The sequence below is a fragment of the Bufo gargarizans genome, chromosome 5, assembly GCF_014858855.1.
Source record: "Bufo gargarizans isolate SCDJY-AF-19 chromosome 5, ASM1485885v1, whole genome shotgun sequence".
Lineage (NCBI taxonomy): Eukaryota > Metazoa > Chordata > Amphibia > Anura > Bufonidae > Bufo > Bufo gargarizans.
In genome coordinates this window covers 327,029,120-327,052,139 of record NC_058084.1, presented here as the reverse complement: position 1 = coordinate 327,052,139, position 23,020 = coordinate 327,029,120, and the positions used below count along the sequence as shown (strand labels likewise).

At 42.4% G+C, this 23,020-nt stretch overlaps 1 protein-coding gene across 1 annotated transcript in view; it reads left to right on the top strand.

Annotated features, from left to right (window-relative positions):
- Positions 1-6,787: 6,787 nt before the first annotated feature.
- NEDD9 (neural precursor cell expressed, developmentally down-regulated 9) overlaps positions 6,788-23,020 on the top strand; it is a 28,553-nt gene continuing 12,320 nt past the window's right edge. The window contains exons 1-2 of the mRNA XM_044294412.1: positions 6,788-6,907; positions 18,706-19,125. Coding sequence (XP_044150347.1) covers positions 6,896-6,907; positions 18,706-19,125 — 432 coding nt within the window. The 5' untranslated portion in view covers positions 6,788-6,895. The remainder of the gene's footprint in view (positions 6,908-18,705; positions 19,126-23,020) is intronic.

Below are 23,020 nucleotides of genomic sequence, written 5' to 3'. Positions count from 1 at the left end.
GCTGTCAAAAATGAAAGGTGAGATATGATTGGCTACTATGGGCAACTAAGCCAGTTCTACTTTACACCAGTTTGATAAATTACCCCAAATGTCCCTATAGTGTCCACAGCAGCTATAATGTCCCCTAGAGTGCCCCCAGTAATAATAAGCCCTATATTGTGCTCCAGGCAATATTCCATGTATAGTCTCCCCAGAAATAATAGAATTGCCCCTACAGTGCCTCTCCAATAGCAAGGCCCCCCACGCTACCCCATATAGTAATTCCCCCATAGTAATTTCCAACACACTGCCCCCATAGTAATTCCCCCCCACACACAGTAATTTTCCCCACATAGTAATTTGCACCACACTGCCCCACACAGTAATTTCCACCACACTGCCCCATATAGTAGTTTTCCCCCACACAGTAGTTTCCCCCACACTGTCCCCACACAGTAGTTTCCCCCACACTGTCCCCACACAGTAGTTTCCCCCACACTGCCCCCACACAGTAGTTTGCCCCACACTGCCCCCACACAGTAGTTTGCCCCACACTGCCCCCACACAGTAGTTTCCCCCACACTGCCCCCACACAGTAGTTTGCCCCACACTGCCCCCACACAGTAGTTTCCCCTACACTGCCCCCACACAGTAGTTTCCCCCCACATTGCCCCATATAGTAAATGCCCCCACATAGTAATCCCTCCCATAATATTTTGCCCCCACATAGTAATTCCTCCTATAATAATTTGCCCCCACACAGTAATCCCACCATATTTTTCCCCCATATAGTAATTTGCTCCCGTACTGCAATTTTCCCCCAATGTACTATCTCTTCACATGTCCTCCTGTGTGTCCGCCCCATGTCCCCCAAAGTTGGCACATAAAATAAAAAAACTAAATAAAAAAAACTAAAAGCTAAATACCGTACTCACCTATGTACAGGCGTGCACACTTCACTGTACTGCGTCCCGACACAGGCGCGAGCGATGACATCATCACGCCTGCGCCAGGATTTCACTACCGCATAGGTCTCAGACCTACTAGGCCTGAAGCTGGGTAGGGAACTATGCGCTCCCGTGCCCCGCCGCAGTATGTGGGCATTCGGGTTGGAGTTGGGCCACCCGAATGTCATCCACAACTGACTGGAAGGGGGCCCCTTTGGTGATGGAGGCCCAGGGCAATTGCCCAGTTTGCCCCCCCCAACGCCGGCCCTGACTACACAGCTCCATTTTATGGGTAGTGGAATGAGCTGGTTACTGCAGCGCCACTCACGTTCAAGTGAATGGAAGCAGCGCTGAAGTAACCTACTCCATCCACAGTGGACAGAGTGCCTTCTGATCAGTGGGAGTGTGGGGTGTCAGATAAAAATCCTGAAAAAACCCTTTAAGCCATCATGTGGTCGCTCGGTTCATAAGCTTCCTGACTTTCAAGCGTTAAATTCATAGAACCAAAAATAAGTCTGCCTCTTCCTAAAATATAAAAAACACTTGCTTTGTTAATAAAATAAACAATTAATACAGGGGTTCACACAGGTCTCATAGGGTCCTATATCAAAACTTTGTATACCCCTCAATTTGTTGAGTTGTGTATTTTTTTTATTAAGTGGATGAAATTGTTAATAAAATAAAAAAGTTGTGCTCTACTTCACTCACTTTACTTGACTTCTATGTTGGAAAAAGCATAGCAGGTGCTTCATAAATATGACGCTCTTCCTGAACACCATATTGAATGTATTTACACCAGATAATTGGGCATAAATACACTGATAAATCTCCCCCATACAGCTCTATGGGGCACATTTATTAAGGCCGACGTTTTAGACGCCAGTCTTAATAAAGCCCTGGGCTGGTGGAGGACCCTGTTTTGGGTGTAGAAAATTATGAATGAGACAGGTCTTCCGGCCCGCCCCCTTCTCTGCCCACAGCACGCCCCGAATTTTAGAACCCTCTTTGAGCGGGGAGAAATCGAAGATAGCTTAATTTAGGCATTATGTTTCCTGTTTCAATAAATAACCTACAAGATAAAACTCCGCCTCTAGGGGGTGCTCAGTACATTAAAATTTATACTGTTACCATGGAAGTTGTGAAAATCTTTGCAGTGATGTATGACCAGCCAACCATCTAAAGTGTATGGCCCAATTCTCTCACAAGCAGATGTCTGGGAGGCTTTGGATCAGGCATGTTGGATTTCAACTGCTTGATTATCGGGATGATAAGTCGCTGCCATAGGAGTCTGACAGCAGCTTTTTCCATCCCTCTCCCTACTGAGAACACGTGTATGATCAGCCGAGTCACTGTGTATTAGGAGGAAGTGTATGGGGGGATACAGAGTATAGCTGTCCTAAAAGCCTGTTTCATTACTGTTAAAACTGGTAATAAAAACTGCCTATTAAAGGTTTGTCTGTTTTTTACTATTGATAACCTATCCGTCAATATCAGATCGGCGGGTGTCTGACTCCTGGCACCCCCGCCGATCAGCTGGTTGAAGAGAAGGCAGAGCTCATACACGCACTGCCTTCTCTGCTCTGTTTACCTGCTCGCAAATGCAGTGGTGAGCAGGTGTAATTACAAGTATGGCGTCCCCATTCAATTCTATGGGATGGATCCGTCTGTTCAAGTAAATACTACAGAGCTGTCCCATGGACATGGAAAGAAAATACGTTTGTGTGCATGAGCCCTAAAGATCGCTGGTATGAGCTCTGCCTTCTCTTCAAACAGCTGATCAGGCAGGGGTGCTGGGAGTCGGACCTCCGCAGATCTGATATCGATGACCTATCCTGAGGAAACAACCCCTTTAATACATCAAAATTTATGTTTAGAACATTGTTTAATAGTAAATGGTCATCCTCCGTCTTTCCTATTTAACTTCACTTTATGTAGGATCGAAATTGGTCCTGGTCCGAATTTGTCCTGGTCCTGAACTTACCAAAGTTTTTATGGAGGTGGGGACCTTCTCAGGGGTCTGTACAGAGTGGAACATGTAAATGAACCTAATCTAACCTTCTCATGACTTCTTAAAGTCTACAGAAGTGAATGGCAGCACATTTCATGTAGCCTGCAGGCACATTTTCAGTCCACTTCATTTAAAAAGGGTGGAGATGCACATTCATTTGCAATGTAAATTGAAGATCTCAATGTAAGATGTATGTCTGCTGTGGCTGCTATTGTGCAGACATCTCTTGTGCTGGAAGACAGAAGTGCTTGGTATTGTGGGCAGGCTGGGAATCTAATTCCTACTATGCATATTTTGGTGAGGGGAGGATGTGCTTCTGTATTTCGTAATCTCTTTTTGGCTGGCTCCTGGTAGCCTCAGGGCCCACATTTGTAATACGTGATAAGCATAATGTTAACATGCATGCAAATGTACCAGAATTTACAAGGGGCAACAGGTGTTTACATCACTTACATAGGACCTGCACCTTTATATGAAGATGAAGTGATGGGAACATATGGGATTTGGAGGCTGTACTAGCAATGATGAAAAAATGACATTAAAATATATACTCATATCAGTAAGACTGAAATACAAATAAATCGCCCTGATCCTAAATAGATGCAGTATGCCACAGTAAGTAGTTCATATGTTATGTTGTTTTGCCATAAATAAATATTTTTTCCTATTTACTAAACAGTTGGGGTCATCAAACTGGTGTAAATTGGAACTGGCTTAGTTGCCCATAGCAACCAATCAGATTCTACCTTTCATTTTTCAGAGCTCCTGGTGCTCTAAAAAATGAAAGGTGGAATCTGATTGGTTGCTATGGGCAACTAAGCCAGTTCTACTTTACACCAGTTTGATCAATGACCCCAAGTATGTTTGCCCCTTGTTCCTATTCTTCATTATTAGAATAACACTGCATTTACCTTCTATATACACATACATTGGTGTTCACACCTAGTAGTTTGTATATTGCTAATGGACACCTCCTCTATGGGTGTGAGCGGTGGCAAGTTGTAATGACACTTCTATAAATACACAGTATTTGTCATAAATCAGGGCGGATCCCTTTATTTGAGAGAGTCGTTAAAGCTGGCCGTACACTCATTTGGCGGACAGCTACCTCACCCCACTTCATCCATGTTTGGCTTTTTTTCACTAGGGGAAGTGAAATAAATCTTTTCTCTTGTGGGTAAAAAAAGAGGAATTTATGATTCCACCCCATGCCAATGATGCCAGTTTTCTATGTGTCTTTATGATGGTGGAAAAGTCTACGCCTGGCAGCTAAAACTGTGGTCTTTGATAAATTCTCCCCCTGCCCCACAATGTATTGTGTAAGTTGCAATTCAAAAAGCCTGTCCTTTTTTGCCCCTGAGCGCATTAGATCATTGGCCAATCCCATGGCTAGCCTTTCTGTAACGTGTCTAGCACAGTTGAGAGGACCAGCGGCTGAGTCTTTGGCAGCATTCTGATAATTCACTTGTGTAGGGAATGTAGAATTCTGTAAACCACAACTTCCGCGGGCCGCGGCAATCGCACAATGTTTACCTGCACGTAGTGGCGGTGCAATGTAATGACAGCTGTTCATCCGCTTCACTTGAATGGGAGCGGAAGTTGGAATTACTCCGCCATCATTACAAAGTAGACGCTGTGCAGGTAAACCTCATGCAAGCGCCATGGCCCCTTCAAACAGCTAATCGTTAGGGGTGCCAGGAGTCGGGCTCCCACCATTCTGATAATGATCAACTGCCCTGAATAGTTCATCAATGTCATGATACTTTCATTGCAGATTTAGACCCCATGCACACGACCGTATCTGTTTTGCGGTCCGCAAATCACAGATCCGCAAAACACAGATCCACCCGAGTGACTGCCGCCATTTTATTTATTTTTTTACTTTTGTAGAAATGTCCTATCCTTGTCCACAAAATGGACAGTAAACAGTGTGGTGTCTGCATCTTTAGTGGCCCCCATTGAAACAAATGGGTCCATATCCAATCTGCAAAAATTTCAGATCAGATGCGGACTGAAAATATGGTCGTGTGGATGAGGCCTTAAACTCCATTCACGTTAATTGAAGATTGACTAATAATTCACAAACATTTCGCAAGCTAATGGGAATGAAAGTCTAATTTGCGTGACCAAATCCGCATGCCAATATCCGCAGAATTTACTTGGGGATCGGAAAAGGCTTGTATTGTATTGTACTTCACTGGGAGCATTTCCACTGCTGAATCTGCACCACAAATCTGCAACATGTGAACTTAGCCTTATGCTCTGTTTGTCAAGTCCATTTTTTCCTTTCTATTGATTTTTTTTCTGTAAGGTTTCTTTCTTTTTACTACATTATTCTGACAGTCAAAAAAGCAAGGTAAACCTAAAACTAAAGCCTCATGCAGACCGTCCGTGGAACGCAGTCCGTGAGATACCGGACTGGCATTGCAGGAGCGCACGGCGTCATTGGTTGCTATGACGCCATGCGCTCCTGCAATGCCAGTCCGGTATCTCACGGACCGCGTTCCACGGACGTCTGCATGAGGCTTTAAAAGGGTTTTCCAAGACTTTAGATTTAATGACTTATCGTCTGGATAGGATCGGTCAGTGATCGGTGGAGGTCCAACACTATCAGCTGTTTAAGAAGGCACTGGCGCTCCTGTGAGCTCTGCAGCCTTCTTCCTGCTTACCATATACATTGTATCGCGGTTGCGCTTGGTATGACAGATCAGCTCCATTCACTTCTATGGCACCTAGGCCAATGAAAGTGACGTCACGCGGTCTAGAAAAAGCTGAGGAATGGATGCGACACTACAGTGAGCGTGTCCCTGGTGTGCTAGAGATGAACGAAGCGAGCTTCAAAGTCACTTCATTTAAAACTTCGTATTAATACTGTACGGAGATCCATCTTTGTGCAATATTAGAATGTATGGGCTCCGATGAAAGAAAGTTAGCTATTTGCGAAATCGCGTGTGACTTCGTTGAATAACTTTGGTAATTGAAGTGGAAAACCACTTTAAAACTTGAAACCGAACTCGGCTTTGGTTCCGACTGGTACCTCGAGTTCGGTTTCAACTTTGAAAGTGGTTTTCGACTTTGCGAATAACTAACTTTGGCACATCAGAGCCCGTACATTCTAATACTGTATGGAGAAGGATCCCCGGACAGTATCATTCCGAAGTTTTGAACGAAGCGACTTCAGATGTAACATTCGCTTCGCTCATCTCTACTGATGACCTATTCTGACGATAGGTCATCAGTATTAAAGTCTCGGAAAACTCCTTTAAAGTCGATGGATCCGTGTGCTGTCCGTGGAGAACAGAAACAGCACCGGCGATTCACCGACGTGTGAATAAGCGCTAGAGAATAATACTTTTTTGCGAGCTTTGGTATCTCTGGGTGCAGCTTATTCCACACTCCACATTCTTGTCCCTTTATGACAGGACACTTTGCTGACACATGGCCGCTTGAGAGGCTTGACAGCTGCTGGACTTTGAAGTTCCAAGGAACACAAACAGGAGCCTGAGGTAAAAAGAAGCAAGTATGGCTGAGGGGGCAATGGACAGACATTTCTTTGTCCCCCACAGCCTACCTACTACATAGCACAGTACTGCGAGGAGACCTCTACCAGGAAGCCATTTTGTCAGCACACAGGAATGCTGGCTGCCCTGTTGTGAGCGCATTTCTGTGTAATAAAGCTATGCCCTGATATAGAGATCTCCTCACATCACCGCGACGTCAGGCAGTCTGTGCGCAGACTCAGAGGGGACCAGAAGAGCCCGCTGCCGGGAAGCCCCGCCCCGACCAATCAGGCGCCAGTATGCTAATGACACTCACACTCTGCATTGTGCAACCCAAACAGAGTTCTCAGATCTCAGCGCGGCGTCCAGTGCGACAGACTCGCGTCCTCTGCCCCGCAGACATTGCTGCACACTTCACTAATGTGGACTTCTTAACTGCAGAGACCGGGAAGCCTGCAAACATGAAGTACAAGGTGAGGGGGCTGTGAGCTCTTAGAGCCTAGGGATGGCTGAAAAGTGTGTGACAGAGCAGTTCTGCTTCTATGGCAGGGGCTAGCAACCTCTCAGCACTGGTGAAACTACAACTCCCAGCATGCTCCATTCACTTTTATGGGGGCTTTAGAGAACAGCCAAGCGCGTGTGCATGCTAGGAGTTGTAGTTTCACCACAGCTGGTATGCTGGGTACTATGTGGAGATGTGTGTAGAAGCCCCCCACCTCCAGTATGTGGAGGCTGAATGACAGAGGTTAACCCCTCGGAGGCGGCTGGCACAACCAGTAGTTTGCTGGAATTCCGGCAAGTCAGCTACTACTAATGAGACCGCATGCCAAGTGACTCCGCTGGTCCCTTTGGTTGGAAGCTGGGCTACTTTATGTTCAGTATTTTCCAAAACTTTTATCTATTAGTCGTTAGTGATGAGCGGCACAGGCAATATTCAAATTTGCGATATTTTGCGAATTGTTGGCTGAATATTTGCCATAAATTTGAGAATTCGTGATCTCGTCATTGTTTACTTAATTGTGAAAAGTGGCAATGCAATACATTTGCGATTAGAATATTCAACAGTATTCGCGAATATGAATATATAGCACTATATTCTAAGTATTCGCGAATTCTTTACGTGGCAATATTCACACTCAACACTATTAGTTGTCGGCTTAGGTTGCACACTGTTGCACACTGTTGGTAACTATTGTAGTCTTGTACGATTTGCTTGTTGAACAACTTTTTTCAAGGGAAATGAAAATTTTACCAAAAAAGATTTACGAATTTACTATGCCAGATCCACCAGAAGTCTTCCTCTGATTGACACACAAAACCTGGCATGCATGCAGTACGCCAGAGTTTTGATGTCTTTTAGACTCTTTTTGCGCCTCGCAAGGGGTTCAGAAAAGGAGTTTGGCTAAGTGGAAGCTTAAGATGATTAGTGATGTGCTCCAAAATTGTCTGAAGTGAGCCAACCAAGAGGTGGGGAAAGGAAGAGAACAGGGTCTGACCTGTCAGTCAAGGTGCATCAAAGCTATCTTATTCTGATCACTTTGGTTCTCGTAAGGGTTATGTTTTCTTAATTTTAGACAGTAGTAGTCAAGCTGTTTGTGTGTAGCCCCAGCCTTGGATAGGATTGATGGTGATCCTAGAGATTTCACTTTACCATGTGACATGACTAATAGTTACCATTATGCCTATAACACCTTCATAATTAGGTGTGCAGGTCTTAATGAGTTGAGTCTGGATGTGTTGTAAAGTTCTCAGGAGTGACAGTGACCTTATTTTGGCAACCTGACTAGCAGTGAGTGGCCTCCATGGCTCATTGAACATAATGGTTGAGCATCTTACCTAGACAATCAACAACTAAATGATAATTTAAAGGGACATCTCAAGCTGGCCAACCATCCAATGTGGACAGAGGCCACCAGACTCTCCCCAGGTGACAGGTATCAGAGGAGAGAAGATTGGGGCTGTTGGATTTCATCTGCACAACATCTTGTTGGGGACATAAGAGGTGTCTGGCAGCAGCATTCTCCCTTTTTCCCTCTTAAAGACATGCATGCTTGGTCGAGTGTGTATGGAGGGATACGGAGAGATAGCTGTTAGCTGAATGTTTGGCCAGCACCTACTGTATATAAGGTGTAAAAACCTGTTTGCATTGCATTTTTTGCTGGTGGAATTTTGGCACGGACTCCCACACCAAAGTTTTGCTGGTGGCTGCATGGTTTCTGTCTCCCTTTCATTTCAAATGGGAGGCAGCCCTGAAGATCGCAAAGCAGTGAACAGACGTGAGTCACCAGTATTTAATGCCGGAGATTTCTTGTACAAGTCATTCTAACTGGGAAGTTCAGTTGGATGACTAGCGAAATGTCTTCAAGAGAAAATACATGTCCAGTTGCTCTGACTTATTACTATGGACACCTCATTGAAAAGATCACCCCCTCATCTATATCAGATTTTTTTGTGCCAAATTTACAGTTCCACCATATATTTTGCATGCTGGCCAAACTGTTTGAGAAGACCACCCACTAGAAGTCCACTTTTTCAATGTCATTTTCAGTGGTCCTCTCACTGTAGTGTGGTTTTCTGACTTTTTTTGGGGGGAGAAACAATGTACCAGATATGATTTTCAAATTTTTTTCCCCACCGAGGCTTGTATGCGTGTTAACATCTTGCGTGTGTTGTATCATTGTATGTGTGTAACTTTTGTCACTAATTGGAAATATGTCAGAATATGATGGATGCAGAGCTGTGATAACACCGACCTAGTTTATGAATGCCTAAAGGTCAGCATTCACAAGCTGGTACAAGCTGAAGAGGTGAGGGATTCCAGTTTCAGCATGCGTGCATGTCCCTATCTACATGACACTGTGTCTACTGTAAGGTGCAGAACAAGCTCTTTGTGATTGCTACTCAACATGTTATCTACTCGACAAAGACCAAGCAACACAATGAGCTACTTCTTATTCTTAAGGGTGTATTCAAGACCTTCAGGCAGTAGACCTCGCATTCATCTAGCTCAGGGATCAGCAACCTCCGGCACCTCTTAGTATGCATTTCATCTCGGGTCAATTAAAACTAGCACTTTACCATGGAATTTCACATCTTATTACACTCCTCAACATTGAAATTGCAAGACGAAGAAAGACGAACTGTAAGGTAATGCAAGTCAAGGAAGTAGCAGGACTGATCTGCAAATGATCAAATTTTCAAGCACCTAGCTCCAATCTGGCATGTGGGAGAGAACCTCAAAAATCTGATCAAGTCATGTGTGATGATTGTGGGATTATTGGTCTGGAGACCACGTGATCAACACCATGAAGAGGCCTTCACATGGGAACATCACGCCGGCCCCTCTCCCGGGATTATGGAGTGGGGTGGCATAATGTTAAGTAGCCGACCCCTATAGTCTTCATTTTAACAGCTCGGTGTTACATTGACTTAGTCATGAAACCAGTGGTATGGCAATTTCTCCAAGTGTCCCACAAACCATTTTTAAACTCGACAATGCCAGGCCGTGTGTTACACTTGCTACTGAGAGCCCATCTAGGATACCATTGGTCAGCAGTTGCAAAGGGAGCTGCCAGCAGCAGATCTTGATGATCTGCGTGGCCAAGTGCATTTAGTGTGGCAGAAGGTTCCTCAGACAGCCATTAATACCCTCATTGATAGCATGGCGTGTAAGTGCATGCGTGTGGCGCTTGTACTCCAATACTTAATAAATCAACATATTTTGAATAATTTGTTTCCATTTTTTTCATCATTTGCATATTATCAATCCTGTGGTTTCCATAACACCTACTTTTTCTTCTTGGTTTTGCAATTTCAGTGTTGAGGAATGTTTGTTCCTACGTGCTGGATGTCAAAATACAGTTCTGGCCAGTGTCTTCCTTCGTATAGAATCATTGCATGGGTTCATTTCAGGGCTTTTAAGGGCTTGTATACTTACAGGCCCCTCCTCGTCAGATTTACAAGTGTTATTTGGGGACATATTTCCTCTGAAGGTGCAGGCATGCTAGTACTAGTCACATTTATGAGAAAATAGCTTGGTTAGTATTTCCATTCGGGCGGAAGTGGGCAACAATAAAATGTCTCTCTTGACCCGTCGCTGACAATTTCAGATGGAAAGTTGTCTTTTCATACTTAGAATTATGGCACATCACTGTTGACTTGGCACGTGGGATACATTTTAGGACGGTATAGGATTAAATAAACTGTAACTGCTCTGATATGACGATGCAGATACTTCATGGTACCTTATACCAGTTACAGTAGATCATAATGAGAAAGAACACAAGTCCAATACAAAGTAAAAGTCTATGATACAAGTCTCCAGAAAAAAGAAATGGAATCATATTTCAAGTAATTTGGTGGTTTCCACTGATGAGTGGTACAGAGGTGGTAAAATCCCCCTGATATATAGAGCTGTGTGGATTAGTGTATTGCCTGAAGCTCTGTTAATTATATGGAAATAGTGGAGCAGGAGAGATAGCAGTTCTGCGTCCACTGCCACCTATCAACACCATTTGGTCAATCCTCTAAGCAAACTAAATGCAATTAGTGTAAAAATGGCCATCTAGCCATGGGATCAGGTAGTTTGAGATTAAGTTGTGAGTTTCCGTAAAGCTTCACCTGGCAGCTACTATCAGATTTAACAGACTCCTACATAAGCTTCATGATGCATCATCTACAGCTTTGGTATGTGATGTGCAGTTAAAAAAACCAACATATAAAATAGTTGTAGATTGAATTATGGGCACTGTAAATCCACCTAAATCACGTGTAATGCTAAAAATTTGCAGTACCATTATCACCATCAACAAAATACTATTAGAGGTCAGTATTTCATCCATGAAGATGTCTGTGTGTATATCATTGCATTGGTAGACTGAAAAATAGATTTCTAGAGCATCTCCTACCATCAGTCACAGAAAATATGGATGTTCTGTCTGTGGTTTTTACAGGCCCATAGACTTCACTGGGTGTGTTTGGTCCACATCACAGGCCAAAGTTGTACACGTCTCAATCGTTTGTTCATTGACCCATGGTCAGTGGGAACAACATGGATGAAACACATACAAGTCAATGGATTTGGGTGAAGTCCGTGGAACAGGCAGGAAATGTCCGTAATTAATTGACGTGTAAAGGAGTCATTAAAGTGATACTCTGGTTGTTAAAAGGTATTCTCTAGGACATAACCATTAGATTGGGGGGAAGGTTTCTATCAATTGGCCTGCCACCAATTATGAGTATAGGTACCAGAGCCCTCCAAAATGAATGGATCATGAGGTTAGGCACGTGAATTGTTGCTCTTTTAATCTCTATGGGTGTTTTCTGGAATCTTCCAAGTGATGTCAGAATTCTCATAGAGATGAATGGAGCAGTGAACATGCTTAACCTGTCTCTCTGGTCATTTTTGGGGGCTCAGAGGGGTTATGGGGTACCTGTTCTCCTTATCGGTGTGAGTTCCAGCCGTGGGACCCCCACCAATCTAATAGTTATCCTCAATCCTGTGGGTAGGAGAAAACATTTCACACCTGGAATACCCCTTTTAATTTACCCAGATTATATAACTGTTTCTTAAACAACCCTACATGACAGCAGTCAAGTGACTTCTTTCCGAATGTCCTATTGTGGCTTTTACTGATTTACAGCATTTTGCCCTTCAAGTAGTAACAAAAGGCATTCTGCAGTGTTCTTGCGACAGATCGCTGTATCCAGACGCCATGCAAGATGACTAGATTAGATTGGAGTAGTAAATAAGGCTGCACCAGGAGACGTCTTCATGGCCTACAGTCTATTAGCCTGGGTTTCCAACCCTCTAATTAGTATGTAAAGAAATGGCAATAACTGCAAATGAGCGTTTTCTTAAAAAGTCAGCCTGGTTAACTTCAAACAAGTTTTTGTAGTAACTTACAAAGATTATTACAAAGTACCCAAGTCTGTAGCAACATGGGAACTTTTACTGGAGAGATTCACAGGAATAGCAGGAGAAGGACGGTAATTACCTAGGCAACACACGACTCAATGTATTTGCTATGTAGAGAGGAGAACAGCATGTGCTTTGTGGGCTCTGCGTCTCCCTCACATTCCTGGCTTCTGAGGCCGTTAAATGTCCACTAACTTTGTAAATAGGTCTGTGAACCAATTCTGGAGAACATCCCTTAGACAAACTAACTTCTCATGAAAAGCATGACATGGCTCTTCATTTCAGACAGGCCGGATGCCAAAATAGATGTGTAATTCACATCTACTCAAGGTGATGTTATGGGAAATATGACTGCAATATCGGCATATTTAACACTCATTTATGTAGTCATATGATCAGCGTAAGAATCTAAATTTATTAAAAGGTGTTTCCAAGACTTTAATACTGATGACCTAGCCTCTGATCCGTGGGGGTCCAACACTGGGGACCCCTGCCGATCAGCTCTCAGACAATGTGAGGTACATTGTCTAGCTTGGTTTCAGCCCCTTTCACTCCTATGGGACTGAAATGCGCCAGGCCATGTGACCAATGAACGTGACATCACGCGGCCTAGGAAAAGCTGAGAGAAGGCCGCGCAGCTATTGCAAGCACCAGTGCCTTCTCAAACAGCTGATTGGCAGGGGTCCCAGGTGTCAGACCTCCACTGATCAGATACTGATGACCTATCCTGAAAATAGGTAATCAGTATTAAAGTCTCGAAAATCCCATGAAAAAAGATCATTATTTTTTTCACTGAAAAGTTATGAAGATCTAATAAAACTATTTGTTGGGTGGGATTATTTGACAAAGAAACATCTTAAAAGGATTTTCCAGGACTTTGACACCAATAACCCATCCTCAGTATCAGGTTGTGGGGTTTGGACTCTCGGCACCCCTAGCAATCAGCAACTAGCAGGAGCTGGGGCCATGGGAACTAACAGAGTATGGAGCTAGAAGCCCAGAAGTAGACTACTCCGTACACTGTTTAGTGGCTGTGCCAGCTTATTCTATTCTTCAGAATGGGAGCTGAGCCATTACACAGTGTACAAAGCTGTCTGCTTCCAGGTTTCTGCACTGTGTTGGGTCCAGTGGCAGCAGGTCCTACTAGCAGCTGATCGGCTGGGTGTTGGACCCCCCACCAATCTGATATCCATGACCAATCCTAAGGATGCATCATCAATATCAAAGTCCTGGATAATAATAGACTTTTACTTTCCTGCAGCACTGTGTGCTTACTAATTCCATCTGGACGTATACTTTAAGATGTAATTTGAGATGTACAAATAGGTTTAGCAGATACTTCCCCAACAGGGAGAGATACTCATTGACGTATACTGAATGAAGTGACCCTTTTTGTGATGGCCTGATATTTTGTTGACAACTACTGCTCAATGCTCAAGTCAGTGCAGACATAAAGATCCAATAAGAGAATTGCTTTCAGGCGAAAGGAAAGAATTGGTCACGCTCATGCAAGCTTTATTCAAATTGAAGGTCTTTTAGGAAAAAGTGTCCTATTCACTTCAAATCTGGTTGCGGTTCCACGAATTTCAATGGTATAATGGGTGCTGAACGATGAAGGACTTACTGGGAATTTAGAAGGCCCGTGATGAAAGCCTTTGTGCAGCAGACATCCAAGAGTTACGTCACTGGAAGCTTTAGGATTAATTATGAAAACATTTGGGCTCCCTGGCCATGGGTGAAAATTTTATGTTATGGTATTAAAAATCTTAATAAACAAGCTTTTAAAAATTATTCCCTTCCTTTAAATATATGCAGACAACTGAAGCCAACAGTGAAAGGTGGGACATGTTGTACTGCCGATTGTTTAGGCGTGTAGATGGATCACAGAGGAGGTCTACAGTTTTATTTTAATGTATAATTAGAGAGGTGGCCCACCCCATGTTCGATTGAATGCAGCAGGTGTGCGTTCTAACCTCTCAGTAGCATTTGTATATCTTTTTCATCTTATTAATAGCCCCTTGCTGTATTAATTAGCTTCATGTTCCCTCTCCATCTGAAGAAGCCTTTGCTATCATCACCTTTTACTTTAAGTACATAATAACACACCTTGCCAGAGCCTGGGGTGATGAACCTACGACTTCACACACGCCTAGAAGGAGATGTTTGTGTTTTTACTTGGTGTGGCCTCTTTTAGTCATAGTGAGATCATTTAACTGTGTGATAATGCTGTGTTTTTTGCTTTTTTTTTTTATGCTTGTGCTGTCATGGATTTGCAGCTTTTACTGAGTGAACATAAAGACAATACCATACATATTTTTATTAGCCTGTCAAACCCTGCCCTAGGTGTTGACTAATAGTGTTTCTGGTTTAGCCCTTGGGGCAGATCCTCCTGTAAAAGTAATGTGTATATTGTATTCCTGAGGATTTATCTATCTAGTCCTGAAATTGACAGACATCCCATTGATTTGATTCAGGAATGTGTAATACCCCATTTTTCCTGGGGTGGTGCTGCAGGGAAACTGAATATTTGCTGTTAGATTGCAGATTACAGCTGCTGCAGGGGGCACTTCTAATAATCTTATTGTCAAAGAACCCTTCTAACAAATAGCACTTGTCCTAAATAAATAATCCCTTTACTTCAGCATGCATATAGCTTTGTTCACATTTGCGTCAGAAACTCCATTAGGGGCCTCCGTCGCAGATTCCGTCCCGAGCGGAAACCCAACAAGCCCCATGATATTCAAGGTTGGCATTCTTGCAGCTTTTCTTAAGCTTTAATCCTATAGATTTTCTCATAAACATGCATTCTCAGTTGAGTACGCATGTTTATTTCACTAAGGAGAGTGGCAGTAGGTACTGATAGACAACGCTGAGCTTTTGAAGCCACATGTAGATGAAACTGTGGCAGTGGCCACACATTTGTGAAGGGAAAACCCTGACTTTACCTGCAAAAACACGTGACCTCTGGCAACCAAGGGTTGGCTAAGTTTTGCCCATATCCCACGACCGAGCCATGTATGCCGCATATATTTCAAAAGCATAACTGTGGGCAGTAACTGATCAATCATGATCATGAGTCTCTATTGCACCCCCCCCACCCCCCCAATTCTCATCGGGTTAATTCTTCATCCATCCCTTCGGGCAAGGATAAAATCGGGGTATGATCAACCCTAAATTAGTCATTTTTATTGTGTATTTTTTATGTCCATGAAAAATTTGCTATATCACCACACACATCATTTACTTCACTTTCATGGGACGTGACTATTTGCAGCTTTACTGGTTACACGCAGACGTATGTTTATGACAGTGTTTATTGTTCAAGGTGATTTAGATCAGGCACCTTCCTTTTTCAGAAGTGAATGATTGACTTTTTTTTTTTTTTCCTTGCTGCATTTGGATATTGCAATGACTCAATGAACTGTATAAATATCTGAATACCATTGGTCAGTGCGTCATAAGTTTCAATTTCACCTGAAAAACAGTAACCTTTCCATATGAATTCTAAATATTTTAACTTATGGGCTACTGTAAGATCGAGAGGGCCCATACACACCAGGAAGAAGTTATCCATCATTGGCAAATTGAACTTTTTTTTTTTTTTTTTTTTTTTTTTAGTATTACGTTTGGTAGAAAATATTGTTTAAATCTTTATGCTCAATGTCTGATTTAAATGTACTCCAAAGATGATGATGGTTTTTATGGCATTGACCACCTGTAACAAACTATTATTCCTAGACATGTAGTATGTGGATGTGAGATCCATGTTTTTCTCTTTTTTCTTTTATATATTCCTCAACATGTGTTTGTGGTGTGTTTTTTTTTTTTTTTGTTTTTTTTAATAAAATAAAAATAACTGTATAACAGTACATAGGTTTTACTGCTAATGGAATTCTGCTATCGGAGAATGGGCAGCATGGTGGCTCAGTGGTTAGTGGTCCTAGGTTTGAATCCCACCAAGGACAACATCTGCATGGAGTTTGTATGTTCTCTACGTGTTTGCGTGGGTTTCCTCCGGGTTTTCCGGTTTCCTCCTACACTCCAAAGACATACTGATAGGAAACTTAGTTTGTGAGCCCCACTTGGGACAGTTGGATGCTAATGTCTGTAAAGCGCTGGGGAATATAGTAGCGCTATATAGGTGCATTAAATAAATAAAAAAAATCTTGTCTGGTGGTTTTAGTCTCCAACCTCTCCTGAGCGATTTGGTCATAAATCATCTTAGAAGATCGTGGAGGAGAGAGAAGAGCTGGAGACCAATCCATCAGACAAGCCTTCTGGTGGATTTCACTGAGAATGGCCTGCTATATACTGTGATACTCAGAAGCTGCAAAAGCCAAACAAAGCTAGTTTTTTTTATTTTTTATTTTTTATTAAATCCATATTGTAATACCGCTAGTCTGCCAACATTTTATGCATTTATGTAAAGAAAAAATGTCCCAAAGGTGTCCATAGTCTTGAATTATTTACATGGATCTTTTGGGTTGAGAAAGTTTTAGGGGGTAGTTATCCATACAGACCTTCTGCTTAGAGCACTTATTAATAGACCCATCAAATTCTGTCTGATATTTATCAGCAGATTTCTTCAGACTCTATCATAATTCTTCCTAGTGATGTTAGCTGGTCACTTATGGTTGGCTTGTATTATCCTCTTTTGGACCTCATCAGAAGTAGTACTGTATTGATGTATCTGGTACATGTACCTGTATGTAATTCTACTTGGCGCTTATCTGATGCCACCGAGTTGTGCAAGCAAAGAATTCTGTGGTAAAGGTTAGTTTACCAAAGGTGTGAAGTTCCAATAGTAAGTGTCTAAGTATAGTAAGAGAAGTCACTCGGGATAATACAGGTATTTTGTTGTTGCTGACTAGCACTTGTTGCTGTATATTCTCTCCTGGTGGATAACATACCCTTGGAAAGTAGTTTTCCCGCAACCTCTGCCAAAAAGTTATTGCATCTTCCAGCAGTAATTCTATTAATAATGAAATGAATGGAGTGATACATTTGTACATACCCATAATGCACTTGCTCCCGTCAGTCCTATTGTTTACTGGTTGCTATCATTTGATCGGGCTGAGGAGCCAGTGCTTATATCCTCTTCAATATTGCAGTATTATAAGACTGTCACAAGGCTAAAGAAAGATGACTCCTGTTGTTCTGCTTTTTTTGATCTTGCCCTTACTTGGAGAAGTTGCTGAAAGATAATTCTCCAGTCTGAAGCATTATGGCATTCCTGAGGATCACATTGTTTCTCTCAGTGAAGGATTTATTAAATGTGCTGCCGCCATTCTTAACTTAGAAGAGAGCTTTAGTGGTGCACCTCAATTCATTTAGGTTATTCAAGTAAAATTTTCAGACATGTTTAAAATAAACCACATCCACTTGTAGAGAGGAGACTTATCTACAGAAAAATATGCAATTGTTCCCATGCTCAGTAGTAACCTGCAGTATTTTGTGTGAAATCGAGCATCAACTAAACATGCAGAACAAATAGGTGAATTGCTTACAGCGGTAACAGTAGGCAAGCATGAATTTTCACTCAGCACTGACTATAGCCAGGTTCTGCATTGTAAAGTGGGTGCTCAGATGTTCAGTGATGACTAGCAACCTGCTTTTTCACATAGGAGTTAAAGAGGTAGCATTTATCATGTAGAAAAAGTTAATACAAGGCACTTACTAATGTATTGTGATTGTCTATATTGCCTCCTTTGCTGGCTGGATTCATTTTTCCATCTCTAGTCTTAAGATAAATCTGTGATTTTTAAGATGAGGGTAAATTAAAACTACTTAAAGAAGCCCTCCCACAATATTTTAATTCTCTGGCCTATTACATGATGTAAATTATAATGACTGTATTCTTGAGTTATCCTCTCCCTTCTGGTCCTCAGCTGTGTCATGTGACTTACACACTCCAACTGACACAGCATCTGTATTCATTCTTATGACAGCGACATAAGACACTGTGTCAGTTGGAGAGTCAGAGTCTCAGTCACATGAAACTACTGAGGAGCAGAAGGGAGAGTATAACTTCCGAATATAGTCACCAGTTAACAGATTACATTCAACACTTTACATCATGTATCTTTTAATAGGCCAGAGAATATAAAGTGTTGTGGGAGTGCCTTTTGATAGACGACAAAAAAAACAACAACAAGAAAGTAAGACTTACTTGGATTGAGATGGTCTAATTTCATGCTCACACATGGTGGATTTAGTAAAATTCATGCAGGTTAACGAATCAGATAACGGTATATTACTATACATCTAATATATATATATATATATATATATATATATATCTCTATATCTCTCAAATGTTTAATTAACCAAAATCATTTTCTTTTGTGTTTTTAGAATCTGATGGCGAGAGCTATGTACGATAACGTTCCAGAATGTGCCGAAGAATTGTCTTTTCGGAAAGGGGATATCTTAACAGTGATTGAGCAGAACACTGGAGGTCTGGAAGGGTGGTGGCTCTGCTCATTACATGGTCGCCAAGGCATTGCACCAGGAAATAGACTGAAGCTTCTCATTGGGCCTGTGTCAGACCCTTCTAAACATGATAATATTCCAAAGCAGGAAGCGTCTCCTCAGTCCTGCTACCAACAGCAAATTTATCAGGTGCCACAAAGCTCTCTTCAGGATTCTGTCTACCAGGTTCCTCCATCTCACTATAGTCCAGCCATGTTTAAGGCTTACAGGAGTCATGATTTGGAAGACCTAAAGCAAACTCCACAGTTTGTAGAAAGTATGGACGGTTCTCCAGGTGCCAAGGTAAATTGATATTATTTTTAAATTTTTTATTTAGTCAATTTACGTTTTTGTGTACTTGAAAGATTAAAAACAAATTTGAAATCGACAGCAAAATCTAGGAATCGGCAGTGGAAATTCCAGCCAAATCTGCACGAGAAACGTTTCCCCTGTGGCCGTACCCTAAAGAGGTCGTCTCCTCACAGACTAACTCCTTTAGTTTAGCTGGCCAGACTTCATAGACCATTGGCAAACAGCCGTTTTTTGCCAGGGGATGATTTGGTTGACTATGTAGTATTCCATGGTGGCTATTCAGATTAATGTATTATATGAACGACCTAGGTCCTATTGTTAAAGGGGTTGTCTCATGAAGACAACCTCTGTCCTTATGTCCCCTCCATATGGACATTATGGAGGGAGGGGCTCTCCACTTGGGATTAGCCATATGAGCCAGAACGGAGATGCATACATTACAAGGATGGAGATTGATCACACTGATAACGCAACCCCTTCAATGACTCTCTGATCTGGCTCATAGGGATCCGGGACCCCTTCTGTGATGCCTAAGTGCCATTCAAGTGCAAAGTGCTCATGCATGGCATTTTAACAGGGAGAATATTACAAAGTGCAAGCATTAAAGGGGTTGTCCCACAAATAATATTCTACAGTTTTCAAACCAGCACCTGGATCTGAATTATTTTGTAATTGCATATAATTAAAAATTTAGCATAGCCACTGATTTATTCAATAACATGTATCTGTATGGCGCCACCTGCTGTTTTTTTTTCTTATCTTTGTCCGGCTCACTGAGATGGTCGCACATGCTCAGTTTCATCCTTCAACTGCCACCTGGGTTGTGATAGGGAGAGCACTGCAGCAGAAAGGACACACCCTTTGAGCTGCAGCTTGATATGAATCTAGCTGAGCAGTGAATGGGGAGATCTCTGGATCCATGTGAGTTACAGGGCTGGTTCTAGCTTTGTTATAAAGTGGCTGGTTCTAGCTTTGTTATAAAGTGGCTGTCATGTACTATATGATGTCTGATTTTTGTTTTTCCGTTTTTTACATTAGTCAGGGGATAGCCCCTTTAAGTAAGTATAGGACATGTTAAGCAGCTTTTCAACAATGAAGAGTACAGTGGTTTGCGGTGATGGGTCTGTGTCTCAGCGCTCTGAAGCACCAAACTTTACAGACAGTTGTCAATATGTTTTCGCCATTTGCGAGCAGACGCCGGCAGCGCAGTGAAGGAAGTGCTTTTGAAAGCCAGCTTATATTGGCAGAGAGGTCAGACGTTTTTCTCCCCAGCTCACAGACCTCTGTAATATTTCTTGTGGGACTTGTACTCCAGCCGACTTTATTTTTTCTTTTTTTTTTTTTTTTTTTTTTTTGTCCTCTCGTTCTAATGCATATTTGGAAAACCAAGGCTCCCATGTGGAATTTCTGTTTCATAACACTTGGAGAAGCTCCTCTTGGTTTTGATAAATGCCATGTGCAGAATTATTATTCCGACCGTGTATATTACCCGAAGACACAAGAGCTACAGAGCCCTGTGTTACCCGCAGACCTTCATCGCCTCAGTGAATGCAGCTGGGATCACTTGACTAGACATCGGGCTAGTTCAGGAAGAATCGGCCACATGGCGTGCCACTTAAGGATGGGCACATTGTAGGTGGCACAGCTGCTCCTATCTTCACTGCCCTCCTTTAAATAACCACAGCGGTGACTCCCTTTTAGGGGGCTTGGAAATAATGCATCATGCTTTGTGTAAGAAAATAATGCCTTTACATTCATTTCTTTAAATGTGCAAAAAATAACAACATAAAAGTTCACACGACAAATAAAGCAAGTAAACCAGAATAGATTTCTTAGCATTTTTAGAGCGTAAGCAAAACGGAGCAATTACATGGTGTTAATTCCAGCGAAATCCCTGCATAGTGAAGAGGGGATTAGGCTCAGCATTACTGAGACCTGGAGACTTATTTTGTGAACTTGTTAAGTTCAGAGAGAGTCGATATATAACACTCATCCATCTGTTCCAATGGAATGCAATAAAGGACTGATGAAAACCACCAACTAACCACACCATGACCTTGAAATCCTCCCTCGCCGTCCGGCCTGGAACGGCTTGAAAGTGGTGGCTGTCCGTTCACACCCAGCCTTCAAAGTAAAGCCCCACTTCTGGGATCCGTTTCTGTTTTCTTTTGAAACACATAAAGGAAAGTCATCCTTAGGCCTCTTGCGCATGCGCATATTATGCATCTGTGTCTCATCCTCTTTTACTTTTCTTTTTTTTTCTCATTTTTTTTTTTTTTTGCAGATGTAATGTGGATCCATTCATTTCTATGGGTACGCCCAAAAAAAAAAAAAAAAAAAAAAAAGGGGATAGTGCGCAGAGGTCATCCGTTTGCCTCCGTATAGTACAGAGTATAGAATAGCCATTTGCATTGATGGGGGTGAGAAAATTGCGTTATGCACACAGAAGGTATCCATTATTTGCGGTTTGCACACCAAAATACAGATACAGTCCTGTGCACGAGGCCTTCATAGGATTGTTATCTAGTTTTGGTCCAATTGGACCATGGCGACAATAGCAAAAATACAGCTGGCAAGTAGGGGAAAGATCCTAGTGCATCAATACATTAATGGCATAGCATACATATCGTCAACTTAGGGCGGGTTCGCATTGGCGTTAGTTTATAGGTTCCGTTATAACGGAATGCAAAACGGAAGCCCTTAATACATATCTTATAGAATTCCATTATAACGGAATTCCCTAACGCCAATGCGAACCCGCCCTTAGTTTACATTTTCCTGCTGCAATGGAAAGGGGATAGGGGCGTGCGGTGAGAGCAGCTACATAAGAGCATCGTAATGGAGCTCCACATGGTCGTGTCATGGCAGCATAGTCTCTGTGGTTTAGGTATGTTCTGGCCAAATTACAAGATAAAATACATTATCCTAGTCCAGTGTTTTACAGCGGACTATATCCCATGCACTGCCAGACGTCCCTAACGTATGACGTGACACAGGCCTCATCATAATTTAGGCGAATCCCTCGTCGGCCCTTGCGCCAGACTGTGGGCAAGGGCGGCGTACAAACGCCACTTGCGCCAATATTTTGTCACAGTGGCATTTAAAATGTCTCAAACACAGTGTTTGCAGTGTTATCTGGCACAAGGCGATGATAAATCTCCCCCATTGTGATCTCCACTAACATGAGAGGACTCTTTGATTTAGTTTGGAGTCGGGTCAGTCGGATTCCACCCCGTAGTATCGCACTGACACCTGCCGTCTGATGACAGTGACTTGATGTTTCTTGCTGAATTAGAATTGTAGGATTAGAAAGCCTTACATTTTACATTCATATCATAAGACCTTGTTCCTCAGCAGTGATTAATAGAGGGAACTGTTATCTAGACACCCACTGCTCTTATAACCAGCATGTGACGAAACGCTCCAAAGGTCTGCATGATAATGGCAATGACTAGTTGTTTTGTCTTTTCTTGGCCAGTCCGGGCCATTTCCATAGTCCATTCCTGTGATGTAAGATGTGGAAACACTGGTCATCTCGCATTTTGAAGGGCCCCACCGGATTTCTGCAGCCATCAAATCTTTAATTGTTCCTATCTGACAATCTCCATAACCGTGCTGAAGCCTGTAGTGGTTTCAAAGACTCTAGCAATTAAGCAGGGTCTTCACCTATCTAAAGATGATAGTGATGGTCAGGTGGAAATTGTTGGCCATGAGTTGTCAACCAAATGATGACCATGAATAGTCCTTCCTAGTTTATTCTTGGTATTGGAAGTTCTTCTAGAGTTCTCATAAAGGCAGATTAGCTGGAGGACCTCAACGTCCCACTGCCTACCTGGCTGCCCACCAGCAGACATGGGATGTTCCAGATCAATATACAGTCCATCGA